Source organism: Xenopus laevis, chromosome 7L (genome assembly GCF_017654675.1).
Source record: "Xenopus laevis strain J_2021 chromosome 7L, Xenopus_laevis_v10.1, whole genome shotgun sequence".
NCBI classification, from domain to species: Eukaryota; Metazoa; Chordata; class Amphibia; order Anura; family Pipidae; genus Xenopus; species Xenopus laevis.
Genome location: NC_054383.1, coordinates 105,820,669 through 105,846,204, shown reverse-complemented (window position 1 = coordinate 105,846,204; position 25,536 = coordinate 105,820,669). Strand labels below are relative to the sequence as shown.

The window sequence follows — 25,536 nt, the reverse complement described above, 5'->3', positions numbered from 1 at the left end:
CATAAGCTGCAAATTTGGTACCCCCCTCATACTGTGTTGGCCGTTTATCTTCCCATGAACTTGCCCTCACCTACTTCATACTCAATAGATATTTATAATAATAGTTATTTAAAAGGGACACTGAAAGCCCAATAATGCACAGATATACACATATAATATGCAAAAGCCATGAATATCTTGTAAATGATATCCTTATACACGTGAGTACTGATGTCATTAGTTATAAACGTTGACTAGTGATGTAATTTCTGTCACATGACTCACTGAAACTTGTGTATTATAATAAATAAAGTACCCCCTGTTGCAAAATATGAGGATATTAGAAGTTACCTCGGAGTTCCATGACCTGTATAAAAACACTCGGCCATCGTTCATGAAACACCTCGGTAATATCCTTATAATTTACAAGAGGGGGTACTTTATTTACTATATAATACACAAGAGCCATGAATATCTTGTAAATAATATTCTTATAAATGGTGATCTCGTTCAAGGCAGATTTAAACTTTAGCTTTGGCATCATACGACAATAAAAAAAAATGAATGGTAGTGATCTATTCAACTGGAGTCACATGGTGAAGCATCTCAGCCAAATGGCCGTCTGTATTATGTCTATAAGTAGTAAGTAAGAATAAGTCCAAGTTGGAAATAGTAAGCCTAAATCAACATGAAGCACAATATTCTGTAGGCTCATAACCTGCCTTTATATAAAGACAACCATAAATAGTAATTTAAACAGCAGGACATAGAAAAAAAATCATTACAAGATATGGAGAGAAAATGGATTAATGCATAGGGCTGTGTTGTTAGACAAAGGTGTGGCCAAAAATAGACAAGAACCGGAAACAAGTTCATGCCATGAATTTACTGACAAGCCAGTTAATTATCTGGGATATGGAGCATTTGTTCAGAAGTAGGTCTATCAATGCTACCGTGGCGATGCCAATGCCCTCTGCACAAAGCATTCTACAGACAGAAATCCTACCTGAGTTTACATCAAACATTAACTCTTACTTGGGACATAGGTTCTTAGCACGTTACCAATCAATGGTCCAACAAGCATCCCATTCATTTGTAATACAAAGCAAATGGATACCTGGCAAGCCAATTTTTACAATCTTGATCCTTTGGGTTGCTTGGCCAGTTATCTCAGATTGGTGCCTATAATTGTGCGGCACTGCCTGTGTAATAATAATATCAGGATAATTTTAGCTCCGATAGGACTGACCTCATCGACTTGCGCTTGAGTCTGCTGCAGGCGCCTGTTTCCAGGATCACCTGTGGCTGAAGTTCCAGGAGTAGACCTGGGAAACAAAAAAAATTAATAACATTAAAAACACATGAAACATAGTATTAATTCTGGAATATCCAAAATTCACTCCCAAGGGACATTAACAGGCCTTAAAGGAGAAGGAAACCAAGGCCAATATATTAGCCACAACAGTGCAAACTAGAATGCAATTTTTATTCTTCAGAATGCTTTTCCATTCCAGAGTAAACAGCTCTAGAAGCTCTCTCTGTTTGTTTAGTATAGCAGCTGCCATATCAGCTTGCTGTGACGTCACTTCCTGCCCGAGTCTCTCCCTGCTTGCTCATAGCTCTGAGCTCAGATTACAGCAGGGAGGGGAGGGGGAGAGGAGTAAACTGAGCATGCTCAAGCCCATGCCCTGGAGGTTTAAGATGAAAATAGGAAGTCTGAAGCCCATGTGTACACAATAGAAGGAAAAAAATGCTGTGTTTCTTTTGACAGAGGACTCAGAGCAGCATTACTTTGAGGGTTTACTGGTGTATTTATATAGAACTTTCTGATGAAGCTCATTTAGTTTTAACCTTTCCTTCTCACTCTGCTAAATGAACAGAATATAAATAAATTATGAATATAGAAAATTGACATTTTTAAAGAAAATCTACATTTTTACACTTTTGATGACTGGATTTGGACAAAGGTGTAGCAATATAATTTATCATGATATAGAATAAGTCTACATGACATTTCTAACATTATTGGGATCCAAATTACGGAAACACCCCTTATCTGGAAAGCCCCAAGCAGGTCCCATACCTGTAGTTTGTTTTTTGTACCACTTACATATTTTTATTCCAGAAGAACCTCGGCCTGGCAATGTAATGCAGCCCCCCAAAAAGTTGCCGACTGTACCAAGGCTACAGTAAAAAAAAATGTAAGCCTAAAAAGAGCTCCTGCCAAAATCCACAGAACTGTTTACTAATAAAGCCAAGTCGGCTCTTGCTTCCGCCAAGTCCTAGAAGTTCCCTAAACCTATGCAGGTGCAGACACACCTTTCGCCACGTGGGTAGGGAACAAAGAATAGAACAAGAACATACCAACACTTCTGCTAGTACAGTACGTTACAGTAGTCTAGTGACTCATTGGCAACTGTACACTTAAATAAAACTGGCACACATATATACAGAATAAATCCTAAATAAACGCTTTCAATAGTTTAACATTAAGAACTTACATTGAGTTTGGATTTGGATCCATAAGCAGCTCTACCTAACCCAGATTTTGTCTTATTTTAGTCAGTATGTATTCTATGTAATTTATTAAGTTATACAGTTATGGGACCTGTTATCCAGAATGCTCGGGACCCGGGGTTTTCCGGATAACAGATCTTTTCATAATTTGGATGTTCATTCCTCAAAAAGAAAATCATTCAACATTAAATAAACCCAATAGGCTGGTTTTGCCTCCAATAAGGATTAATTATATCTTAGTTTGTATCAAGTACAAGCTAATGTTTTATTATTACTGAGAGTCTATGGGAGACGGCCTTTCTGTAATTTGTATCTTTCTGGATAACGAGTTTCCGGATAACGGATCTTGTATCTTTATACGCTAATCTCACTATGTAAAATAATATTTTTGGTACATAATGTTTAAAAAGGAAGTCCATTTGCACTCTCAGTGCCGAAGTCCTGAAGAGCCGAAGCCGCAAAAAAACCCAAAGTCATGAAAGGAGCCGAAATTGAAGTCCTGAAGCCATGAAAAAACCAGAAGTCACACAAAAGGAGCAGAACTTGAAGTCCCGAAGCCCTGAAAGCAGCCGAACTTCAAGTCCTGAAGCCACGAGTTCAGTTCTACTGAATACCAATGTGTTTTTTTTTCTTTTATTAAACCCCTGGCCACCAATTTATTATTGTAATACTCTATAGGCCCCTGCCACCAATGTTTTTCAAAAAAAATATTCTCTGCGCCCATATTGTTTCTTTTTAACTTGTCAGGGGAGGCACTGGCGCCAATGTTTTTAAAAAAAAACTTTTATGGGGACCCCTGGTGTCAACATTTTTTTTTTAACTTATGGGGGGCCCTGACCAGCAATGATTTTTAAAAAAACTTTTATGGGGGGCCCTGGCGCCGCAGTTTTTTTTTAACTTATAAGGGGGCCCTGACCATCAATGGCTTTATATAACTTGCGTGTGTTTGGGGGGGGGGGGGCCCTGCTTAGAATACTAGATCTGAGTGGAGGTCATCTATTACCAGTACAATGTGCAGTAAGAATTTGGTCTACAATTGTAATTCAGTCCCTCCCAAAAAGTTGCCAACTGTACCAAGGCTACAGTAAAAAAATGTAAGCCTTAAAAGAGCTTCTACTAAAAACCACAGAACTGTTTACAAATAAAGTCAAGTCGGCTCTTGCTTCTGCCAAGTCCTAGAAGTTCCTTAAACCTATGCGAGTGCAGACACACCTTTCGCCACGTGGGTAGGGAAGAACAGAACAAGAACATCCCAACACTTCTGCTAGTACAGTACGTTACAGTAATCTAGTGACTCATTGGCAACTGTACACTTACATAAAACTGGCACACATATTAGGGATGCACCAAATCCAAGATTCGGCCTTTTTCAGCAGGATTCGGCCGAATCCTTCTGCCTAGCGGAACTGAATCCGAATTTGCATATGTAAATTAGGGGCGGGGAGGGAAATCACGTGACTTTTTGTCACAAAACAAGGAAGTAAAAAATGTTCCCCCCTTACCACCCCTAATTTCGGATTCAGTTCTGTATTCGGCCGAATCTTTCACAAAAGTATTCGGGAGTTCGGCAGAATAAAAAAAAGTGGATTCGGTGCATCCCTAACACATACCGTATATACTCTAGTATAAGTCGTCCCGAGTATAAGCCGAGGTACCTAATTTTACCTCCAAAAACTGGGAAAGCTTATTGACTCGAGTATAAGCCTGGGGTGAGAAATGCAGCAGCTTCTGGTAAGTTTCAATCAAAAAATTGAGGGTTTCTGCTACCATTGGAGGTGCCGGCGTCTTGTTTTTGGATGCCGGCGACCATTCTTGGCGACTATTCTTGGACGCCGGCGACTATTCTTGGACGCCGGCGACTATTCTTGGACGCCGGCGACTATTCTTGGACGCCGGCGACTATTCTTGGACGCCGGCGACCGTTTTTGCGCTTGACCCGAGTATAAGCCGAGGTAGAGTTTTTCAGGATATTTAGGGGGCTGAAAAACTCGGGCTTATACTCGCGTATAGAATAAATCCTAACAATATTCTCAAGAAATTAAGAATTTACATAAGCAGCTCTACCTAACCCAGATTTTGTCTTATTTTAGTCAGTATGAATTCTATGTAATTTATTAAGAGCCGAAGCCGCAAAAAAAAAACAAAAAAAAAAACGAAGTCATGAAAGGAGCCGAAATTGAAGTCCTGAAGCCATTAAAAGACCAGAAGCCACACAAAAGGAGCCAAACTTTAAGTCCTGAAGCCACAGGAGATTAGTTCTACTGTATACCATTGTGTTTTTTTCTTTTCTGGCCACCTATCTATTATTTTAATACTCTATAGGCCCCTGCCACCAATGTTTTTTAAAAAAAATATTCTCTGGGGCCATAATGTTTCTTTTTGGGGGCCCCTGGTGTCAACATTTTTTTTTTAACTTATGAGGGGCCCCGCCACCAATGATTTTTAAAAAAAACTTTTATGGGGGGGCCCTGGTGCCACAGTTTTTTTTAACTTATAAGGGGGCCGACATGAATGGCTTTATATAACTTGTGTGTGTGTTTGGGGGGGGGCAGACCTGTTTAGAATACTAGATCTGAGTGGAGGTCATCCATTACCAGTATAATGTGCAGGAAGTGGAGAATTTGGTCTAGAAATGTAATTCAGTCCCTCCCGAAAAGTTGCAAACTGTACCAAGGCTACAGTAAAAAAATGTAAGCCTAAAAAGAGCTCCTGCCAAAAACCACAGAACTGTTCACTAATAAAGTCAAGTCGGCTCTTGCTTCCGCCAAGTCCTAGAAGTTCCCTAAACCTATGCGGGTGGAGACACACCTTTCGCCACATGGGAAGGGAACAAAGAACAGAACAAGAACATACCAACACTTCTGCTAGTACAGTACGTTACAGTAGTCTAGTGACTCATTGGCAACTGTACACTTAAATAAAACTGGCACACATATATACAGAATAAATCCTAACAATATTCTAAAAAATTTAAGAATTTACATTGAGTTTGGATTTGGATCCATAAGCAGCTCTACCTAACCCAGATTTTGTCTTATTTTAGTCAGTATGAATTCTATGTAATTTATTAAGTTATACAGTTATGGGACCTGTTATCCAGAATGCTCGGGACTTTCAAGATAACAGATCTTTTCATAATTTGGATGCTCATACCTTAAGTCTAAAGAAAATCATGTCAACATTAAAGAAACCCAAAAGTCTGATTTAGTCTCAAATCAGGATTCATTATATAGTTTGGATCAAATACAAGATACGGTTTTATTATTACCGAGAAAAAGGAAATCATTTTTTTTAAAAATTTGGATAATTTGATTATAATGGAGTCTATGGGAGACTGTCTTTCTGTAATTCAGACCTTTCTGGATAACGAGTTGTACCTACGCTAATCTCACTATGTATTTATTTGGTACATAACGTTTAAAAAGGAAGTCCATTTGCACTCTCAGTGCTGTTGGGAAACAAATGAAAGGCATTTGCCTCTAACATGCCAGATACTCTATAGGCCCCTGCCACCAATGTTTTTAAAAAAAATATTCTCTGCAGCCCTAATGTTTCTTTTTAACTTGTAGGGGGGCCCTGGCGCCAATGCTTTTTTTAAAAAAAAAAAACTTTTATGGGGGGCCCTGGCGACGACACTTTTTTTTTAAACTTATGGGGGGCCCTGACCACCAATGATTTTTAAAAAACTTATGGGGGGCCCTGGCACCACAGCTTTTTTTATTAACTTATAAGGAGGCCCTGACCATCAATGGCTGTTTATAACTTGGGTGTGTGGGGGGTTTACCGTTTTTAGCGCTGATGTCTGTGTGGTCTTTTTACTATGGTGTGTGGATGGTGGGGCCCTGAAAATGTTGTATGGGGCCCCGTGATTTCTAATGGCGCCCTGCTTAGAATACTAGATCTGAGTGGAGGTCGCCCATTACCAGTAGCATGTGCAGTAAGTGGAGAATTTGGAGTGCTAGGACTGTTTTTTTTATTATAGCTGCCGTTTTCTAAACACAAAAGCCTGAAAAGCAAGAACCACAACGCCGATTTGTAATCTCTAAGGCAGCGATGGTCCAAGATCCAAAATTGGGTCACCTTTAATACTGTGACATTTTTTTGCCATAAACAGCAATTAAAAAAAAAAGGTGCATTATTAATACTGGGTCACAAAGCTGTCTGCCTGGCATAAACTGGGTCATAAAAGTTGACGTCGTGCTATAAAGAGTTTTCTAACTGGATAGAATCACCTAACATGCGTTTGTCTGCAGAAAAACTGATATTTAACAAAGTATGAGGATGGGCTTCTCATCAGACACTGCACTCAGATTGTTTAAATTTAGGCATACACACACCTGTACAAATATCAAATTCTTAATAGGCATCACTAGGTCTAACCTCTACTAGAACATAATTGTTATTGCCTTCTGCTTCAAGCCAGCACTGTATGTTCCTTACATGTTTCAATATTCCTTTGTATATCATAGCTTCCATTGATATTAAACAGGCAATAAATGTACTAAAATTCACATTTCTACTACTGTTCAGTAGTTATACAAATAAACAATTAAAAGAGAAACTAAAGAAAATAAAACGAGAAGACCAAATACAAAGTAACGCTGCTCTAATTGTAACCATCCTATACTTTCCTCCTGCCTAATCTTAAACAGACCGACTATGTTACAAATGTATCAGCGGCACAAAGTATATACACCTTTGGTCATTAGATCAGTTTCTGAAAATAATCATCTTCCCTTGTACTACGGATATGGCCCTTCAGCATAATAAACTTAACCTACATACCTGTACACCCGTTTACTCTAGCAATATTAACGGCTCTTGGTGACTTTGTCAAGCTCTATCACCTATTATATTGTTATATAATACTGCCCTACTCGCATTAATTTATGTGGATGGAAATGCTCTACTTTAAACGTTTGATGAACCACTTCACTTGTACTTCTTATAGTCCATTTGATCTGGTTTAAACAGAAACAGTATCCCTCATCTACCTTGTTCCACAATACATCCATTTGTGTAAAACATCAAAAATTATATTACCAATGAACACTAAATTCATGTGAATAAACACTAAATTTACCCTCTATACATGCACATTAATTTAAAGGGATACTGTCTTGGGTAAAAAAAATTTTTTTCAAAATGAATCAGTTAATAGTGCTGCTCCAGCAGAATTCTGCACTGAAATCCATTTCTCAAAAGAGCAAACAGATTTTTTTTATATTCAATTTTGAAATCTCACATGGGGCTAGACATTTTGTCAATTTCCCAGCTGCCCCTGGTCATGTTACTTGTGCCTGCACTTTAGGAGAGAAATGCTTTCTGGCAGGCTGCTGTTTTTCCTTCTCAATGTAACTGAATGTGTCTCAGTGAGACATGGGTTTTTACTATTGAGTGCTGTTCTTAGATCTACCAGGCAGCTGTTATCTTGTGTTAGGGAGCTGTTATCTGGTTACCTTCCCATTGTTCTTTTGTTTGGCTGCTGGGGAAGGAAAGGGAGGGGGTGATATCACTCCAACTTGCAGTACAGCAGTAAAGAGTGATTGAAGTTTGAAGAGTGATTTATTTATTTATTTAAGTTACATTGAGTAGCCGGTCAGAAAGCAGTTCTATAGTCTCTTTCTGAAAGCACATGACCAGGCAAAATAATATGGCTATAATTAGCCCCCCAAAAGGTTGCCAGCTGTATCAGGGATACAGTAGAAAACAGCTGACAGGCAGTCTAAAATGAGATTTTACAAGAGACCGAAATCTGCTGCCAAACCTATAAAAGCTGTTTACTAATTAAGTCATGTCGGCTCTTGCTTTCCGCCAAGTCCTCGAAGTTCCTTAAACCTTTGCGGGTGGAGACACACCTTTTGCCATGTGGGTAGGGAACAAAGAACAGAACAAGAACATCCCAACACTTCTGCAAGTACAGTACGTTACAGTAGTCTAGTGAGTCATTGACAACTGCTAGGCACCTAATCAAAATTTTTCGTCCAGCCCGATCGACAATTGACCCATATCCAAGTCTTCTGCCGATAGTGGTCGGCTCTTTTCCCACCATACACGCACTACAACTACAGACAATATTTTATTTTTTCATTGTACCACTTACAGATCTTTTATAATAGAGCAGAACCTGGAACTAGCAATGTAATTTAGCCCCCCCAAAAGGTAGGCAGCTGTATCAGGGATACAGTAGAAAACAGCTGACAGGCAGTCTAAAATGAGATTTTACAAGAGACCGAAATCTGTTGCCAAATCTATAAAATCTGTTTACAAATAAAGTCAAGTCGGCTCTTGCTTTCCGCCAAGTCCTCGAAGTTCCTTAAACCTATGCGGGTGCAGACACACCTTTCGCCACGTGGGTAGGGAACAAAGAACAGAACAAGAACATACCAACACTTCTGCTAGTACAGTACGTTACAGTAATCTAGTGACTCATTGGCAACTGTACACTTAAATAAAACTGGCACACATATACATAATGAATCATAAATAAACACTTTCAATATTTTTGCAAACACAGGATAGTTTCCCCTTTAATACTGTGAAGTTTCTGTTTGAACAGCCTGATTGGGCAGGTATTATTTTCTGCCCAATTAATCTGAAAATGGGAGGGCAAGTGTGAAAGCATGACTGTGTAGGGACTACCTAACCCTTCATAACCAGTTAATAAAAGCCATTTCATTCAACAGCTGATACACTACTACTGTATTAATAATTGACCTATAAAAAGAAATTGAGAATACAGGCATGGGACCAGTTATCCAGAATGCTCATGGCCGGGAGTTTTCCGGATAAGGGGTCTTTCTGTAATTTGAATCTCCATGCCTTAAGTCTGCCAAAATTACATTACATAAACCCAATAGGATGGTTTCCTCAGCAATATGAATTAATTATACCTTAATGGTGATCAAGGGCTCTGTTTTATTATTACAGAGAATTTTTAAATTGAGTCATTAAAAGGGGTTGTTCGCCTTTGAGCTAACTTTTAGTATGATGTAGAGAGTGATGTTCTGAGACAATTTGCAACTGGTTTTCATTTTTTTTGTGTGAGTTATTTAGCTTTTTATTCAGTAGCTATTCAGTGCAATTTCAGCAATCTGGTTGCTAGGGTCTAAATAACTCTAGCAACCGTCCACTGATTTGAATAAGAGACTGGGATAATTACAGGAGAGGGCTTGAATAGAAAGAGGAGTAATAAAAAGTAGTGATAACAATACATTTGTAGCCTTACAGAGCTTTGTTTTTTAGATGGGCTCGTGAACCGCATTTGACAAGCTGAAAAGAATCAGAAAGGCAAATAATAAAAAAACTAAAAAAACTAAAAAAAAAAAAGAAATAATGCAGACCAATTGAAAAGTTGTTTAGCATCGGCTAAGGTAAGTAATGCTAAACAACTTTTCAATTGGTCTCCATTATTTATTTTTTTTAATTCTTTTAATTATTTGCCCTTCTGATTCTTTTCAGCTGTCAAATGGGGTTCACCAGAAAATATTAAAAGTTAGCTTTAAGGTGAACCAACCCCTTTAAAAAAAAATAATTTAAAGGGAGTCTATGACCTTTCTGAAATTTGGAGCCAGCAGGACGCCCAAGGCAACCTGGCCGGCTACTAGGCCCCCTTGCGTGTCCGATATTTTTAATAGTGGAGGGGGGGGGGGGGGAAGAGAGCACGCACAAAAGAGCACTGGAGAGTGCCAGTGGGAGAGAAAGGGTCCAGACCAGGGGTAGGTGAAAGAAGAGGTACTTTGTTGCGTCCTAGGCACGTACGTGCCTCTTCTGCCTAACCCCCAGTTCCGGCACTAGTTGTACATTAATGTCCATATTAACTAAGTATCATTTAATATGTTATACAGCTATTAAACTTTTCATCATTCATCCTGTGCCAGTGGAGCTTACAATCTAAGGGCTTTATCACGATTACACGAGACACACACACACAGAAGGTGCCTTAAACAGTAATTATGCTCCCTTTATCCTCAAACGATGAGTGATGAAGGTTCAGATGCTCAATACAAAAGGAATTTTAGTTGAATATTTATGCCACATATAAAAAGCACTAAAAATTGACTTGATCAAATTAGACGGGAATACAGTAATAGGTCTACAGTATTGCTCAAGAAAATAAAAAAAAAGTTCTAGGAAGTTCTGTACTCTCATGCGAGTGTAGGCACACCTATCCCCACGTGTGTTTGGAACAAGGAAAAGAACAGGAACACGCCTATTCTTTTACTCAGTACAGTACGTTAAGTTACTATAGTACTCTCATTAACAACTGTATAATTATATAACACTGGTGGCACGTTTACAGTACGGGAACTCAATAGTTTCACAGGCTGACAAACAATATAGGAATTCCCACATATAATTTAGAAGGGCCGGCAATTACAGAAGCAAATCTGGACATTTCAGGGACATGCTAACTCTAGCAAAAAGACCTCTACACAAACCGCTTCCAAATATATGATACTCTTACACATACTTGCCATAAAGGGGTTGTTCACCTTTAAATATACTTTTATTATTACATAGAGAGTGATATTCTGAGACAATTTTGCAATAGGTTTTGACTTTTTATTATTTGTGGTTTTTGAGTTATTTAGATTTTTTATGCAGGAGTTTGCAATTTCAACAATCTGGTTTCTAGGGTCCAAATTACTATAGCAACCATGCATTGATTTGGATAAGAGACTGGAATATGAATAAGAGAGGGCCTGACTAGAAAGAAGAGTAATAAAAAGTGTCAATAACAATAAATGTGTAGCCTTACAGAGCATTTGAAAGCTGAAAAGAGTCAGAAGAAAAAGGCAAATAATTCAAAAAACTACAAAGAATTAAATCAAGAAGACCAATTGAAAAGTTGCGTAGAATTGGCCATTCTGAAACATGCTAAAAGGTGAACCACCCCTTTTAAATGGCAAGAAAAGGCTCATGGAAACTAAGCTAAGTAATGAAGGTACACTTTGTCCAGCCAGATCGAGAAGCTGACCGATATCCAAGTCTTCTGCCAATAGTGGTCGGCTCTTTTCCCACCATACACGCACCGAATATCGTACAAAAATTTGTTTTGTGCGTCTATGGCCACCTTAAGTCTACTAGAAAATCACATAAACATTAAATAACCCCAATAGGCTGGTTTTGCTTCACATAAGGATTAATTATATGTTCATTTGGATCAAGTACAAGCTTCTGTTTTACTATTATAGAGAAAAAGGAAATCATTTGTAAAGATTTGGATTATTTGGATAAAATGGAGTCTACGGGAGACGGTCATTCTGTAATTCGAAGCTTTCTGGATAATGGGTTTCCGGATAATGGATCCCATACATGAAAATAATTTTTAAACATTTTAAACATAATTTGGATAAAATAGAATCTATGGGGCAAATTTACTTACCTGCGAAAATTCGCCAGCGCTGGCTTTGCGCACATTGCAACACTTGGCCAGGCGTAAATTCACCAGCACAACGCTAATTCACGAAGATCCGAAGTTGCGCACAGGGTCCTGAACGCTTGCGAAGCTGCGCTAGCAAAAATACGATCAGCAGTTCGAAGTTACGCTAGTACAATGGCCGCATATGCTGCAGCAAGTACATTACACTACACAAGGCCAGGGAACCTTAATAAAATTATATAGAGTTGTTACAATGCCCTACACATGTGCCCACAGTATAGTTTAGGTGCCATATGTTGTCAAATGTAGGGGGGAAGGAGGGTACCTCAAAAAAATGTTTGATCTTTTTCAGTCCTATCTACTCCATTGCACTTCGCCTGTTCTGAGGTGGCAAAGGCATGTCTGGTGATAGAGGTAACGTTCAGTAAAATAAAAAACAATTTGCGTAGTAACGCTCTTTCGCCAGAGTGCAAATTCGACTTGCGTTAAGAGTGCGAAGTTGCGCCAGAGTCTATCTCCTTAATTACACCAGCGATCGTTAGTAAATAGGCGGTGGCGAAACCACGTCACGCTGGCGAATTTTTGCCAGCGTTAGCCACTTCGCCCTTTAGTAAATGTCTCCCTAAGGGAGAAAGCCATTCCATATCTTGGAGCTTCCTGGATAACAGATCCCATATGTGTACTACAGGTAGCCTTTTGCTGCATTGAAAATGATTATAACTCAGATCAATGCCCAAATCTATGGGAACAATAAATTATAGTTTCAAATATCTTCTGTACAGTAAATTTGACGAGGAAATCAAATCGGTATTGCATAATCTTATAGCAGCCTATTTTCTTCCTTACAAACTTGTGAATAAAAAAAGTACAGCATGTACCTACAGATCCTAAAGTACAGTAACATAATTATCATATTACTACAGCGTCTATTTATGTAGAATCCTTCACAACTTCCACATTCTCGGTTGGTGAGTATATTAGGCAAGAGTGTTATTCAGACAATTAGGAAGGTATATTTATACACCTCTGTAATGGTGCCAAGTACAGTTCGGCTTGTACTATATGTAAATGTACTGGTCTCCTGCCCTACATTTGTAAGATCCACGTGTTTGCCTGTGGAACACTGTACAGAGAGTTCTAAGTTACTAGACTTGGAACAAACCACAAGTACAAACTGGGAAATAGCCCTCGGCACTTGCTGGATCGGTCTACACCTCCGCAAAAAATGGATTTATTATTTCTCAGGTATGTTGGCCAATCTTGCATATCCTTGGAAAAAATAGCAGTGTGAGTGTTACAAGCATGCTTTCATATGCGATTGTATCTAGAAAATGGAATGCTTGGGACGTGGGTTTTTTCTTCATTACGGGTTCTTTACATAATTTGGAGCATTATACCTCAAGGCGACTGAAAACTTTTAAATACAGGAATGGGATCTGTTATCCGGAAATCCGTTATCCAGAAAGCTCTGAATTATAGAAAGGGCATCTCCCATAGACTCCATTTTATCCAAATAATCAAAAATTTCAAAAAATTATTTCCTTTTTTCTCTGTAATAATAAAACCAGGTCCCAAGCATTCTGGATAGTACAATAGTACTATTGTGTCATCAACATGGATTTATGCAGCTTGGCTACCATCAGGTTTAATGTACTATTTTATTATTAATATCATCATCTTCTATTATTTGCATAAATTGATCTCTTATGCACAATGGCATTCTGATATTTTGGAATTTTCTGGATAATAGATACAGGTATGGGACCTGTGGAGCCAATAGACTCCTTTTAATCAAATAAATCAATTATTTAAAAAAAAAAATATTTCCTTTTTTCTGTAATAATAATGTAGTACCTTATACTTCATCCCAACTGAGATATAATTAATTATTATTCAATATATTAATAGTGTGCTTAAGAAATGGGTGTGTGTGTTTGTGTGTGTGTGTGTGTCCACGCTGTCTCGGTATAATATCCTACTGACTTTAGAAGAAAAAAAAAACAAATGTATGAAATCCTATAAGTGATCACATAAAAGGAGGACCTTGAGCTCCCTCTTTTGGTACAGCTTGGAGTTGGTCTTAGTGGAAAGACAAATGTATATGAAGGAAAAAAAAATAGAAAAAAGGATCTGGAGCACCCTCTTTTGGTCTCAATTGGGAGAGAAAGAAAAAATATCAGGAGTACCGGTATGGGACCTGTTATCTGGAAAACCCCAGATACCAAGTATTCTGGATAACTTATCTTTCTGTAATTTGGATCACAATACTTTAAGTCTACAAGACAATTATGTAAATATTAAAAGGGTTGTTCACCTTTTAAATGAACTTTTTGTATGATGTAGAGAGCAATATTCTGAGACAATTTGCGATGGGTTTTCATTCTTTATTATTTGTGGTTTTTGAGTTATTCAGCTTTTTATTCAGCAGCTCTTCAGTTTGCAATTTTAGGCAATCTGGTTGCTAGGGTCCAAATTACCCTAGCAATCACGCATCGCTTTGAAATAAAGACTGGAATACGAATAGGAGAGGGTCTGAATAAGTAGCAATAACAATAAATATGTAGCCTTACAGTGCATTTGTTTTTAGATGGAGTCAGTGACCCCCATTTGAAAGCTGGAAAGAGTCAGAAGAAAAAGGGAAATTATTAAAAAATTATAAAAAAATAATAAAGACCAGTTGAAAAGTTGCTTAGAATTGGCCATTCTCAAACGTACTAAAAGTTAGCTTAGGTGAACAACCCCTTTAAATAAACCCAATAGGTTGGTTTTGCCTCCAATAAGGATTAATTATATATTAGTTTGGATCAAGTACAAGGTACTGTTTTATTATTACAGAGAAAAAGGAAATCATTTTTAAAATGTGGATTATTTGGATAAAAATTGAGTCTATAGGAGACGGCCTTTCCATAATTAGGAACTTTCTGGATAATAGGTTTACGAATAACGGATCCCACACCTGTACTACCTTCTAGAATAGCTCAGAGTCAATATCAATGGGAAGGGAAAGAGAGGAGGTGTGGAAAAAAACCCAAAAGGATTTGGAGTGCCCAGTTCTGGCTAAGCTTAGAGTTGGTCTCTGTGGGGAAAGAGAGAAAGAACCTGGAGCACCATCTTTTGGTACAGCTCAGAGTTGGTCTGGAAAAAAAAAAGGGGGGGGGGAGTAACAGTATCATGTTATCACAAAAAAACAACCTTTTTTCTGAATTATGGCTAACACAGCACAACACTTCTCCTCGAATGAGAAAACAAACGCATAGGGAAAAAGAAGGATCTTGTGCTCCCTCTTCTGGCTCAATAGAGAGAAAAGAATCAGAAGAAAAGAATGAGAGAACAGCTCAGACTCACTCTCAATGGCTAGGCTGCCTGTAGCGGGAGGAGCTCCCAGTGTGGGTGGCCATGTTTGGGGGCACATGCATAATGAGTGAGTGCCACAACAGCCCTGGCAGGGGCTATTTGAAAAAAACAACAACAAAAAAAAAAACTATTAGTCCATACCTCTAGTGGGGGAAACTAAGTGACTTTAGAATGGGACATAACACATACACAATCATGTTCGATGAACCATCCCTTCCAATCTTCCAACCTGCAACTAACCATTCAGATTAATATAAAGCAGTAAAGAGAACAAATCCCACGATGCTCAGGCCATTGATTGACAGACAGCAATCGGACGTAAGATATGTTTGACAAATAGTAGTGACAGTATCCCACTGATATCGTCAATACATGCAGAGATCTTATTGTTAGCCTATATACATTAGGGATGCATTGAATCCAGGATTCAGCCATTTTCAGCAGGATTTGGCCGAATCCTTCTGTCCGGTAGAACCGAATCCGAATTTGCATAAGCAAATTAGGGGCGGGAAGGGACATTTCGTGACTTTTTGTTACAAAACAAGGAAGTAAAAAATGTTTTCCTCTTCCCACGCCTAATTTGCATATGCAAATTAGGATTCGGTTCGGAATTCGGCTGAATCTTTCGCAAAGGATTCGGCCGAATATAAAATAGTAGATTCGGTGCATGCCTAATGTAAATCTTTTAACCTGTCGAATCTGTCAACCTAACGGCCGATCGCCACGGTATGTCTGGACACTCCGCAGACGGTCCGAAAATCGTACAAACCTTTGTGTCTATGGCCAGCTTTAGTGCTTTTGCACCAGGGATAAAGGAGTTTGCAGCAGAATCTATAATGCAATTCTCTATTAAACTTACACAAAATTCAAATCTGGACTTCAGATCCAAATGTAGAAGGCGACATAAACACCATTTTTAAAAATATACAATACAGTGCTGAATTTGGGCTAAAAGGATTGCCAATTTTAAAAATGGCACCTTTATTGCAGCTCCCCATAGTTTTGCTTAGGTATTTCTCTGTACTAGAAACACACCACCTTTGTAAACTGCTCCATCCCATTAAATTAGTCTGACTTTGGCTACATGCAAGTGGTGGGTGACAAATAAGGAGATGGGATCTTGTTGAATTTTTAAATTCTTGTTCAGATTATATAATCCAGGAAAGGCTCACAACCTTGGTCTGACAGTGTGCTCATGTGTAGTAACAGCCAGTGCACATATGCGCTATCAGGTTCCTGTACCCACCGTGCCAGAGGGCCCAGTACAAGGGGCTTCAATTTTATTGCTGCCTACTACATAACAGCTTGCAGAGTGGTATTCATTTGCTGCTAAAAATCCCCAATAAGAACATAACAAGCTACTTAAACACAGTAAATGAAGAGCCTTGGATTTGTGGGACTCCATCTAATGTGAACTGCTAATTCAAAACATTATTTTATTAACTGACGCCATCTCAAGGATTCAATTTCAAAGGTCATACTGGGGAAAAAGTACGATGATATCTTCAGCAACCATTCAAGCAGGAAAAAGCAAACAATGACACCACCTAGAGGCCGGATATAAATACAGACTACTACAGGCAGCTTGTAGAAATTACTTTTAAAAGTAACATTAAAATCTTTGTAATGTGTAAGTTTCATTAGGGAACATTTTAGTTTGGTTTATTATTACTGATACACTGTAATTACTTATATAGTGCCGGCACATTTCATACCACTTTCCACACATTCACACACTAGTTTTATAAGGAGAATCTGCCTGTAGGTTTTTGGAGGGTGGAACATGCAAGCACTGAAAGAACATACAAATTCTTTGCAGATGGTGCCCTGGCTGGAACTGGACCTCTGTGCGGAAAAGCAGAACTTTTTACCATTGCATCACTGTGCTACATACTAGCCCTTTAAAGGGTTTGTATTTAGAGAATGATGCATTTTTTTCACTTAACTAGCAGGGACTGATTCTGTGTCAGTCCTATTAAACAATACTTCGAACTGCAAAAACATTTATTTATTTTTACAATTAAAGCTACATTATTATTGCAATTCTGAAGATCAGAATGAAGAGAGGCCTGACAGAGACACAGGGCAACCTGAAGCCATTATAGAGTGTGAAGTGTTAGATGGGTGGTTCATATTTGAGTTAACTTTAAGTATGTTGGCTAATTCTAAGCAAATTTTCAATTCGTCATTATTTTAAATAATTTTTTTTTAATTAATTGCCTTTTTCTTCTGACTTTTTCCAGCTTTCAATTAGGGATGCACCGAATCCACTATTTTGGATTCGGCGGAACCCACTATTTTGGATTCGGTCGAACCCCCTGAAACCTTTGCAAAAGATTCGGCCGAATACCGAACCAAATCGGAACCCTAATTTGCATATGCAAATCAGTGAGGGGGGAGGGTAAAAGAGAATTTTTTTTTTCCATTTTTTTAATTACTTGTTTTGTGAAGAAAAGTCAAATGATTTTAAGGATTCGAATTGGGTTCGGCCAGGCACAAGGATTCGACCAAATCCTGCTGAAAATGGCTGAATATCCAACCGAATCCTGGATTCGGTGCATCACTACTTTCAATGGGAGTCACTGACCCCATCTTAAAAAACAAATGCTCTGTAAGGCTACTGCTACTTTCTATTACTCATTTTTCTAGGCAGGCCCACTCCTATTCATATTCCAGTCTCTTATTGATATCAGTGTATGGTTGTTAGGATAATTTGGACCCTAGCAACCATATTGCCGGCACTGCAAACTGGAGAGCCACAGCAACATCAGATTTATATTGCTGACACTCCAGTACTATACATGCAGCACTGACACAAAGTTCAACTGTGTTCTTCCTTGAAAATATTTTGTTCACCTTCAGTACGGATTTCCACAATTCCAAGTGTTTGTACAATTTCCTTAAGGAACTTCCTGTTATTTGCTGAACTGGCAAGCACTTTCCCTGTGTACTCCATGTAGGCCCCACCTTTATTCACTGCCTTTCTGATATTTCTAGAACATAAAATGTGCAGCTGTTTTTCTCCAGGTCAACTGCTATTGTTTCTGGCATCTTCTGGGCCTCTAAGCAACTTTCCAATATACATTAAAAAATGTCAGCGCTTATAAAAAAAACAATTGCTATTGAAAGCAGCATTTGCCTAACTCCCGGTTGTTACTATTTATACAATGTTGCAAAAGTCTTCGTTCCCCAGCAAAGTCAGGTCTGTTAATCAACTACCTTGTCTTACATTGAAAAGAAAGAAAGTAAACTTGTAATAGATTTATATTGGAAAGTTGCTTAGAATTATGTTTTCTTTTATTAGACACATTTTTGTTTGGGGTTGATTTGCCCTTTAAGACTGTGGAAACCGTTGTTTTTTCTCGGCGTATTTACCTATTTCCCAGTCAATTTCTTTTTCAGACAGAATGATGGCTGCTCACCCAACTTTACAGAAAATGCCTCAGATTTTAACTATAAATATAAATCTGTGGACACATCCATTGTGACTTCAAAGAAAGAGTTCTTGTCTGCCAGCTTGTTTATATTAGTGTTGCCCAGGTCAGGAATGTCCAAAATCACCCCCCCCCCTAACACGCCGCTTCTCAACCCAGTCCGAGAACGAACTTTTATACCCATGTCGGACAGACCCTTTATGGTGAAGTCAGACGCCCAAAACAAAAAGTGGCCTGGATATGTGGGCAGGCCACAAAGGCCCGGTCAGCAAAGTTTAGGGGGCGGCATGGCGCCCGCATCTTTACAGGGGACTGGGTGGGAGATTTTGACAGTAGTTTTAATCTCCCGGCCGGCCAGTCCCCAATGGAATGGATATCGCTTGGCCAGAAGCAGCAGAGCTGACAGGGGAGGTGAGAGAAATGCAAGTGGCAGGGACATCTTCATGTCTAAAAAGAATAACATAATAATATATTCATCCGGGTCAAGTAATACACTAATGGGGTTATGTAACAAAAGGCACTAAGTTTACCCACGAGCAGTAACCCATAGCAACCAATCAGCAGGTAGCATTTACTGGTCACATGTTTAAAAGCAAATGTCTTATTGGTTGCTAAGGGTTACTGCACTTGGGCAAGCTTAGTGGCAATCATTACATATAAGGGGTTATCTAGAAGATATACGTCTCAAGCAAGTGAACTTGCCAAGTTCTTCTTAGCTGAACCGAAGAAGCCTCAGATGAGTGGGGACACACACCCAATTGCTTTAAACCTATCAATATTATATACACAAAAAGGGGACAGTCCGTGATGCAAAAGGTGGCGGAGTCATGTACAGTGCCATAAAAGGGGCGTAGCAACATCGCACGATGGGCAGAAGACTGAATAAAAAAAAAAGGTGCTTTTTGAGCGAATTGGGACGGGCCAAGGGTTTTTTTTTTTTTTTAAGGGTATTACAAGTTACTGGCAACTACATTGCTGGTAAATTTGTAATACCGCCCCCAGCCTTGGCAGGTGTTTCACCGGCTAGGCCGGCAGAACACCGGCAACCCTACTTGTACTTGATCCAAACTAAGATATAATTAATTCTTATTGAAAGCAAATTGGGTTTATTTAATGTTTACATGATTTTCTATAGACTTAAAAGGATCCTGTAATCGGAAAACATGTTTTTTTTTCAAAATGCAATCAGTTAATAGTGCTACTCCAGCCGAATTCTGCAATGCAATCCATTTCTCAAAATAACAAACAGATTTTTTTTATATTCAATTTTGAAATCTGACATGGGGCTAGACATTTTGTCAATTTCCCAGCTGCCCCTTTTCATGGGACTTGTGCCTGCACTTTAGGAGAGAAATGCTTTCTGGCAGGTTGCTGTTTTTCCTTCTCAATGTAACTGAAGGTGTCTCAGTGGGATTTTACTAATGAGTGTTGTTCTTAGATCTACCAGGCAGCTGTTATCTTGTGCTAGGGAGCTGTTATCTGGTTACCTTTCCATTGTTCTTTGTTTGGCTACTGGGGGGGGGGGAAGGGAGGGGGGTAATATCACTCCAACTTGCAGTACAGCAGTAAAGAGTGATTGAAGTTTATCAGAGCACAAGTCACATGACTTGGGGCAGCTGGGAAATTGACAATATGTCTAGCCCCATGTCAGATTTCAAAATTGAATATAAAAAAATCTGTTTGCTCTTTTGAGAAATGCTGGAGCAGCACTATTAACGGATTCATTTTGGAAAAAATTTTTCCCATGACAGTATTCCTTTAAGCCGGTATGAATATCCAAATTAGGGAATGACACGTTATCCGGAAAACCCCAGGTCCCAACATTCTGGATCACAGGTCCTATACCTATATATTTTTTTCAGATACGTTTGCCATAACATATCTTTGCTTTCATATTCTAACTTGTAGTAGACACACAAACTGATTGGTTGTTACCAGTATTTGCACCAGTATAATATGTTCCAAATACAGGAAACCCTACCAAAAATCCCCTATATTTCCAGATCTGCTTGTAACTTCATGCTAGCGGATGCAAGCCTTATGTGACCCTGCGATCTGTTCTGCGATCAGTAAGCAGTAGCAATGACAGCAATTCCATATAAAAAGCAGATATGCACAGGGTCTTAAGCAATTCATCTGAGCCTTCTTGTGTAACCGCCATAACCACATGATTTTCAAGTGAAAATTGTAAAGACAAATGATATAGTGTTACTGTGCCATTCCAAAGGCCATAGTACAATATATTAATCAAACCACTGCTGAAATTCTAAATGATTGTTCAAGAAATAAATCTTGCATGCTGGCTGAAAAGTTTTGGGGCATTCTGATCCGATAAGGAGGTCCAAAAGTCAGATCCTTCATGTTGGATTAATAAAATAACTGGTGCCAGTGGGGACTCTCTCGGTCAATTCTCACTATGCAGCTCAGCTGTAAACAGCCTTTGAGACAGAATGCCCCCATATAGCACATAGTGCAACTCCTACAATATATCTTGCAGATCAGCACCTCTCCTTCTGGGCAAAAATGGCTTTACAGCTGTGTTGTGCAGCTAGTCCTTCAATGAATTAAACTAATAGGGGAGTCCATAATCTGGGTGCAGCCCTGGCATACTCCTGCCCACCACTATATGGTTACATAATACAAATCAGAATAATCTGCAATAGCTAGTTACCTTTGGAGTCAGCTCTGGCCATCACCAAGCCCAATATTTATATTTTTTTGGAGAAACTGGGATTACCGTGGTCGCAAAACACCTCCTAATGGTCCCACTTAATAATGGTTGGTCAGTTTGGAAGAGATCAGCTAAAACAACCAATTATATGTCTATGGGTTATGACTTGGTTACTATTTCAAAAAGTACAGGTACGGGATCAGTTATCTAGAAACCCATTATCCAGAAACTTCCAAATTATGGAATGGCTGTCTCCCATAGCCTCCATTTATGCAAATAATCCACATTTTTAAAAATGGTTTCCTTTTTCTCTGTGATAACAAAAGAGTAGCTTGTACTTGATCCCAACTAAAATATAATTAATCCCTATTAGAAGCAAAACCAGTTTATTGGTTTCATTTCATGTTTAAATGATTTTCTAGTAGACTTAAGGTATGACGATCCAAATTATGGAAAGATCAATTATCAGGAAAACCCCAAGTCCCGAGCATTCTGGATACAGGTCTTATACCTGTACAGGTATGGGACCTGTTATCCAGAATGCTCAGGGTCTGAGGGTTTTCCTGGATAACGGATCTTTCCGTAATTTGGATCTTCATAGATTAAGTTTACTATCAAATCATTTAAACATTAAATAAACCCAATAGGCTGGTTTTGCTTCCAATAAGGTTTAATTATATATTGGTTTGAATCAATAAAAGGTACTCTTTTATTACTACAGAGAAAAAGGAAATAATTTTTAAAAATTTGGATTATTTCATTATAATGGAGTCTATGGGAGATTTCCGTAATTTCGGAGCTTTCTGGATAACAGGTTTCTTGATAACAGATCCCATACAATGCAGGCCAACAGAAAAGTTGCTTAAAATTGGCCATTCTATAACATACTAAAAGTCAACTTCAAGGTGAAACACTCCATTAACTACCGCTGTTCTCTATCAAAGCACAATGGCGGTTACTTAGTCTCCTGTCTGTTATGTAGCAAACAAAACGGTTTACTGGTGAAACCCAGTGTAAGCAGAAATCCTGTAACAATAATTCATTGCAACTGAATATTTAAAAATAGCAGCATTTCTTGAATCCACTGAGGCGGAGAGTTGTAGTACAGCTGGGGTTAACGTGCATGAAAAAATGGAACGGATACAGACAATGTAGTAAAGTGAGAGCTCCCATAGGGGGTGGGTATATTATAATAATATACACAAACATAAACATCCTGACGACAGTTCAAGGTGAACCAAAACGTGTTGATGTGGGGGACCATGTTAAGCGCCAGTAAATCCACGGATTTATACATACATACATACATACATACATACATACATACATATATATATGCAGAAATGGAGAGGGGTTGCACACTCAATGAGAGAAATAACACTTAGTAGACCAACGTGGTATTAAAAATTTTTCCTTTTATGGTAGATAGCAAAAATATTTTTTTACATCAGACAAAAACTGGTGTATCAAATACAACAGTATTAGCAGAAATATTTACATACCACCAGGTAACAAGATCAAGGCAAAAAGAGAAACCACAGGGAGCAGATACACTTGCCAAAAATGACAACACCCCAACGTTTCGGCACTTGACAAAGGCTATAGTGCCGAAACGTTGGGGTGTTCTCATTTTTGGCAAGTGTATATTGTTTTTTTTTTGCTATCTACTAGAAAATCAAATTTTTTAATACCACCTTTGTCTACTAAGTGTTATTTCTCTCATTGAGTGTGCAACCCCTCTCCATTTCTATATACTGTTTTGGGTAACTGACTGTGGGATTACCTGGGGTTATTTGCACCTCATATACCTTAAAAAAGTATTTTTTCTATTGTGAATATTGGGAGTGCCCTTCACCAACTTATTTTCGGTTGCACTACGGATGCACCGAATCCACTATTTTGGATTCGGCCGAACCCACGAATCCTTCGCTAAAGATTCGTCCAAATTTTTTTTGACTTACTTGTTTTGTGACAAAAATTCACAAGATTTCCCTCCTCGTCCCTCATTTGCATATGCAAAATAGGATTCAGATTCAGTTCGGCTGGGCAGAAGGATTCGGCTGAATCCTGCTGAAAAAGGCCGAACCAAATCCTGGATTTGGTGCATATACACCCTTTGTCATTTTATCTACTAGTTAAAGGGGTGTTCACCTTTAAATTATCTTTAAATTAATTTAACTTTAAGAGGATTTGCAGTTGCTTTTCATTTTTGATTATTTGTAGTTTTTGAGCTATTTAAGCTTTTTATTCAGCAGCTCTCCAGTTTGAAATTTCAGCAGTCTGGTTGCTAATGTCCAAATTACCCTAGCAACCATGCATTGATTTGAATAAGAGACTGGGATATGAATAGGAGAGGCCTGAATAGAATGATGGGTAATATAAAAATAGCAACAACAATAAATGTGTAGCCTTACAGAGCATTTGTTTTAGATGGGGTCAGTGACCCCCATTTGAAAGCTGAAAAGAGTCAGAAGAAGAAGGAGAATGATTCAAAAACGATATAATAGTAAAAACAATGAAGTTGAAGAATTGTCCATTTTAGAACATACTAAAAGTGACTTTGAAGGCGAGCCAATACTATATCACACTTGTAATTTGGGGGTACCCGGGCAAAACAGTTTTTGAACCCCATCCCCAGTCTAGTCCCCGTGTCTCCCTGATCACAACTAAACACTCCTGGGTAAGGAATCTGCTTTAGGCCTCGCTCTGTATTTGAGGATTAAGGGCGGATTCTGGGAAGGGCGATCCCCGCAATAGGAAAATGCGGCACAACCTAATCCCCCGGCGCTGCTGTTGCTGCTGGCACACTTACATTTTGCCTGGCTAGATGCTGCTGGCACACTTACATTTTGCCTGGCTAGATGCTGCTGGACACCGGTCCGACTTTACTCCACTAGACGGTTCTTCTCTGTGTAGTTACAGTCGCATACAACTCCGCTGCCTGGAGCGTAATTTGGGGTGTGGCCCAGCGCGGGTGACGTCACGTGCAGAGCTGTCAGCTGAACTCCAGGTCACGTGTGCGGCATAGATCCGCTCCAGAGTTTGTCACGCTAAATTGTCCTTCTGGGATCACCGGAAACCAGGGCTTGGCGCGCGAAATTCCTCACCCAAGGCTCCTGATTTGGAATGTTGTGAGGAGGGCCTTGCAAGTGCCGGGCTTTATCTGTCCTGGGCTGTTTCAACAACAGCTAGGGCTCACAGCATTCCAGGGGCTCCTGTGGCAGAGGCAATAACATTGTTGTCCTTTTGCGATTTAACACAATACAGAGATGATATGCCAATGTCCCAGACAGAGGTGCTTAGTCTAAATCCGTATAAAATTCACCCATCTTATTAGGCTCAATTAGACCAGGAGCCAATGAAGCTGTGTGTCTGTGCAGTGTGTGCATTGCTATCCACAAGCAATGTTACTGACCAAGCTAAATGGTTTCAGGGCAGGTCTGGACAGAGAATCAAAATAGGCCCTGGCATTTCAGGTACACAGAGGCCCAATAAGCCCACACATAGGCCCAGACAGCCCCCACCTAGGGTTGCCATTTGGCCAGTATTTTAAAAATGATGCTTGATGCCAATATTATTATTAGGAAAAAACTGCAAGAATATAGGAAAGCCAGTATTTTTTTTCCTAGAAAAGGTGGCAACCCTACCTCCACCAGCCCACTAAATACTTATACTGACTTTCTATGGCACCTTATAGCAGCCCCTCTGGCATTTTCCCAGAACCCACAGGTTGCCAGTCTGGCCCTGTTTCAGGCTAATGAAGATACACAAAAATAAGTAGTTATATAGAATAAATGCATTATTTGCAGTCAGTTTAATTATACTACAGAATTCCCAAATAAATGATTGTCCTATTCCTTGGAATGGGGAGCCACCATCCCACCCATATCTGCAGTAGATTAAACACAATGCTTGTGCAAGTACAGTAGCGTATGCCCAAGGGTGGCACATGCACTGCCCAGATCAGTCTCGGATAAGGGGACATATTTATTATGCAGAGGCGTCCACTAGGGTTGCCACCTGGCCGGTATTTTACCGGCCTGGCCGGTAAAAATGATTGCTGAGCCCAAAGATGTTAATAGGGGAAAAAGATAAATATATAGGAAGGCTGGTATTTTATTACAGAAAAGATGGCAACCCTAGCGTCCACAGACAATTTTCCAGGGGAGCAATTACTGACTTTATATATATAAATA

At 39.1% G+C, this 25,536-nt stretch overlaps 1 protein-coding gene across 2 annotated transcripts in view; it reads right to left on the bottom strand.

Moving 5' to 3' along the window:
* The window catches only part of vamp1.L (vesicle associated membrane protein 1 L homeolog), a 32,248-nt gene extending 7,794 nt beyond the window's left edge, over positions 1-24,454 (bottom strand). The window contains exons 1-2 of one of the 2 annotated variants that reach the window (XR_005962578.1): positions 24,187-24,450; positions 1,229-1,304 (exon numbers count right to left, since the gene is read on the bottom strand). Coding sequence is in view for 1 of the 2 variants with exons in the window: in XM_018224581.2 (XP_018080070.1) it covers positions 1,229-1,304; positions 24,153-24,154 (78 nt within the window). In the remaining variant the exon portion in view is untranslated. Of the gene's footprint in view, positions 1-1,228; positions 1,305-24,152 lie in introns of both variants that reach the window. The other variant, XM_018224581.2, reaches the window with a different exon arrangement.
* Between the last annotated feature and the right edge of the window lie 1,082 nt (positions 24,455-25,536).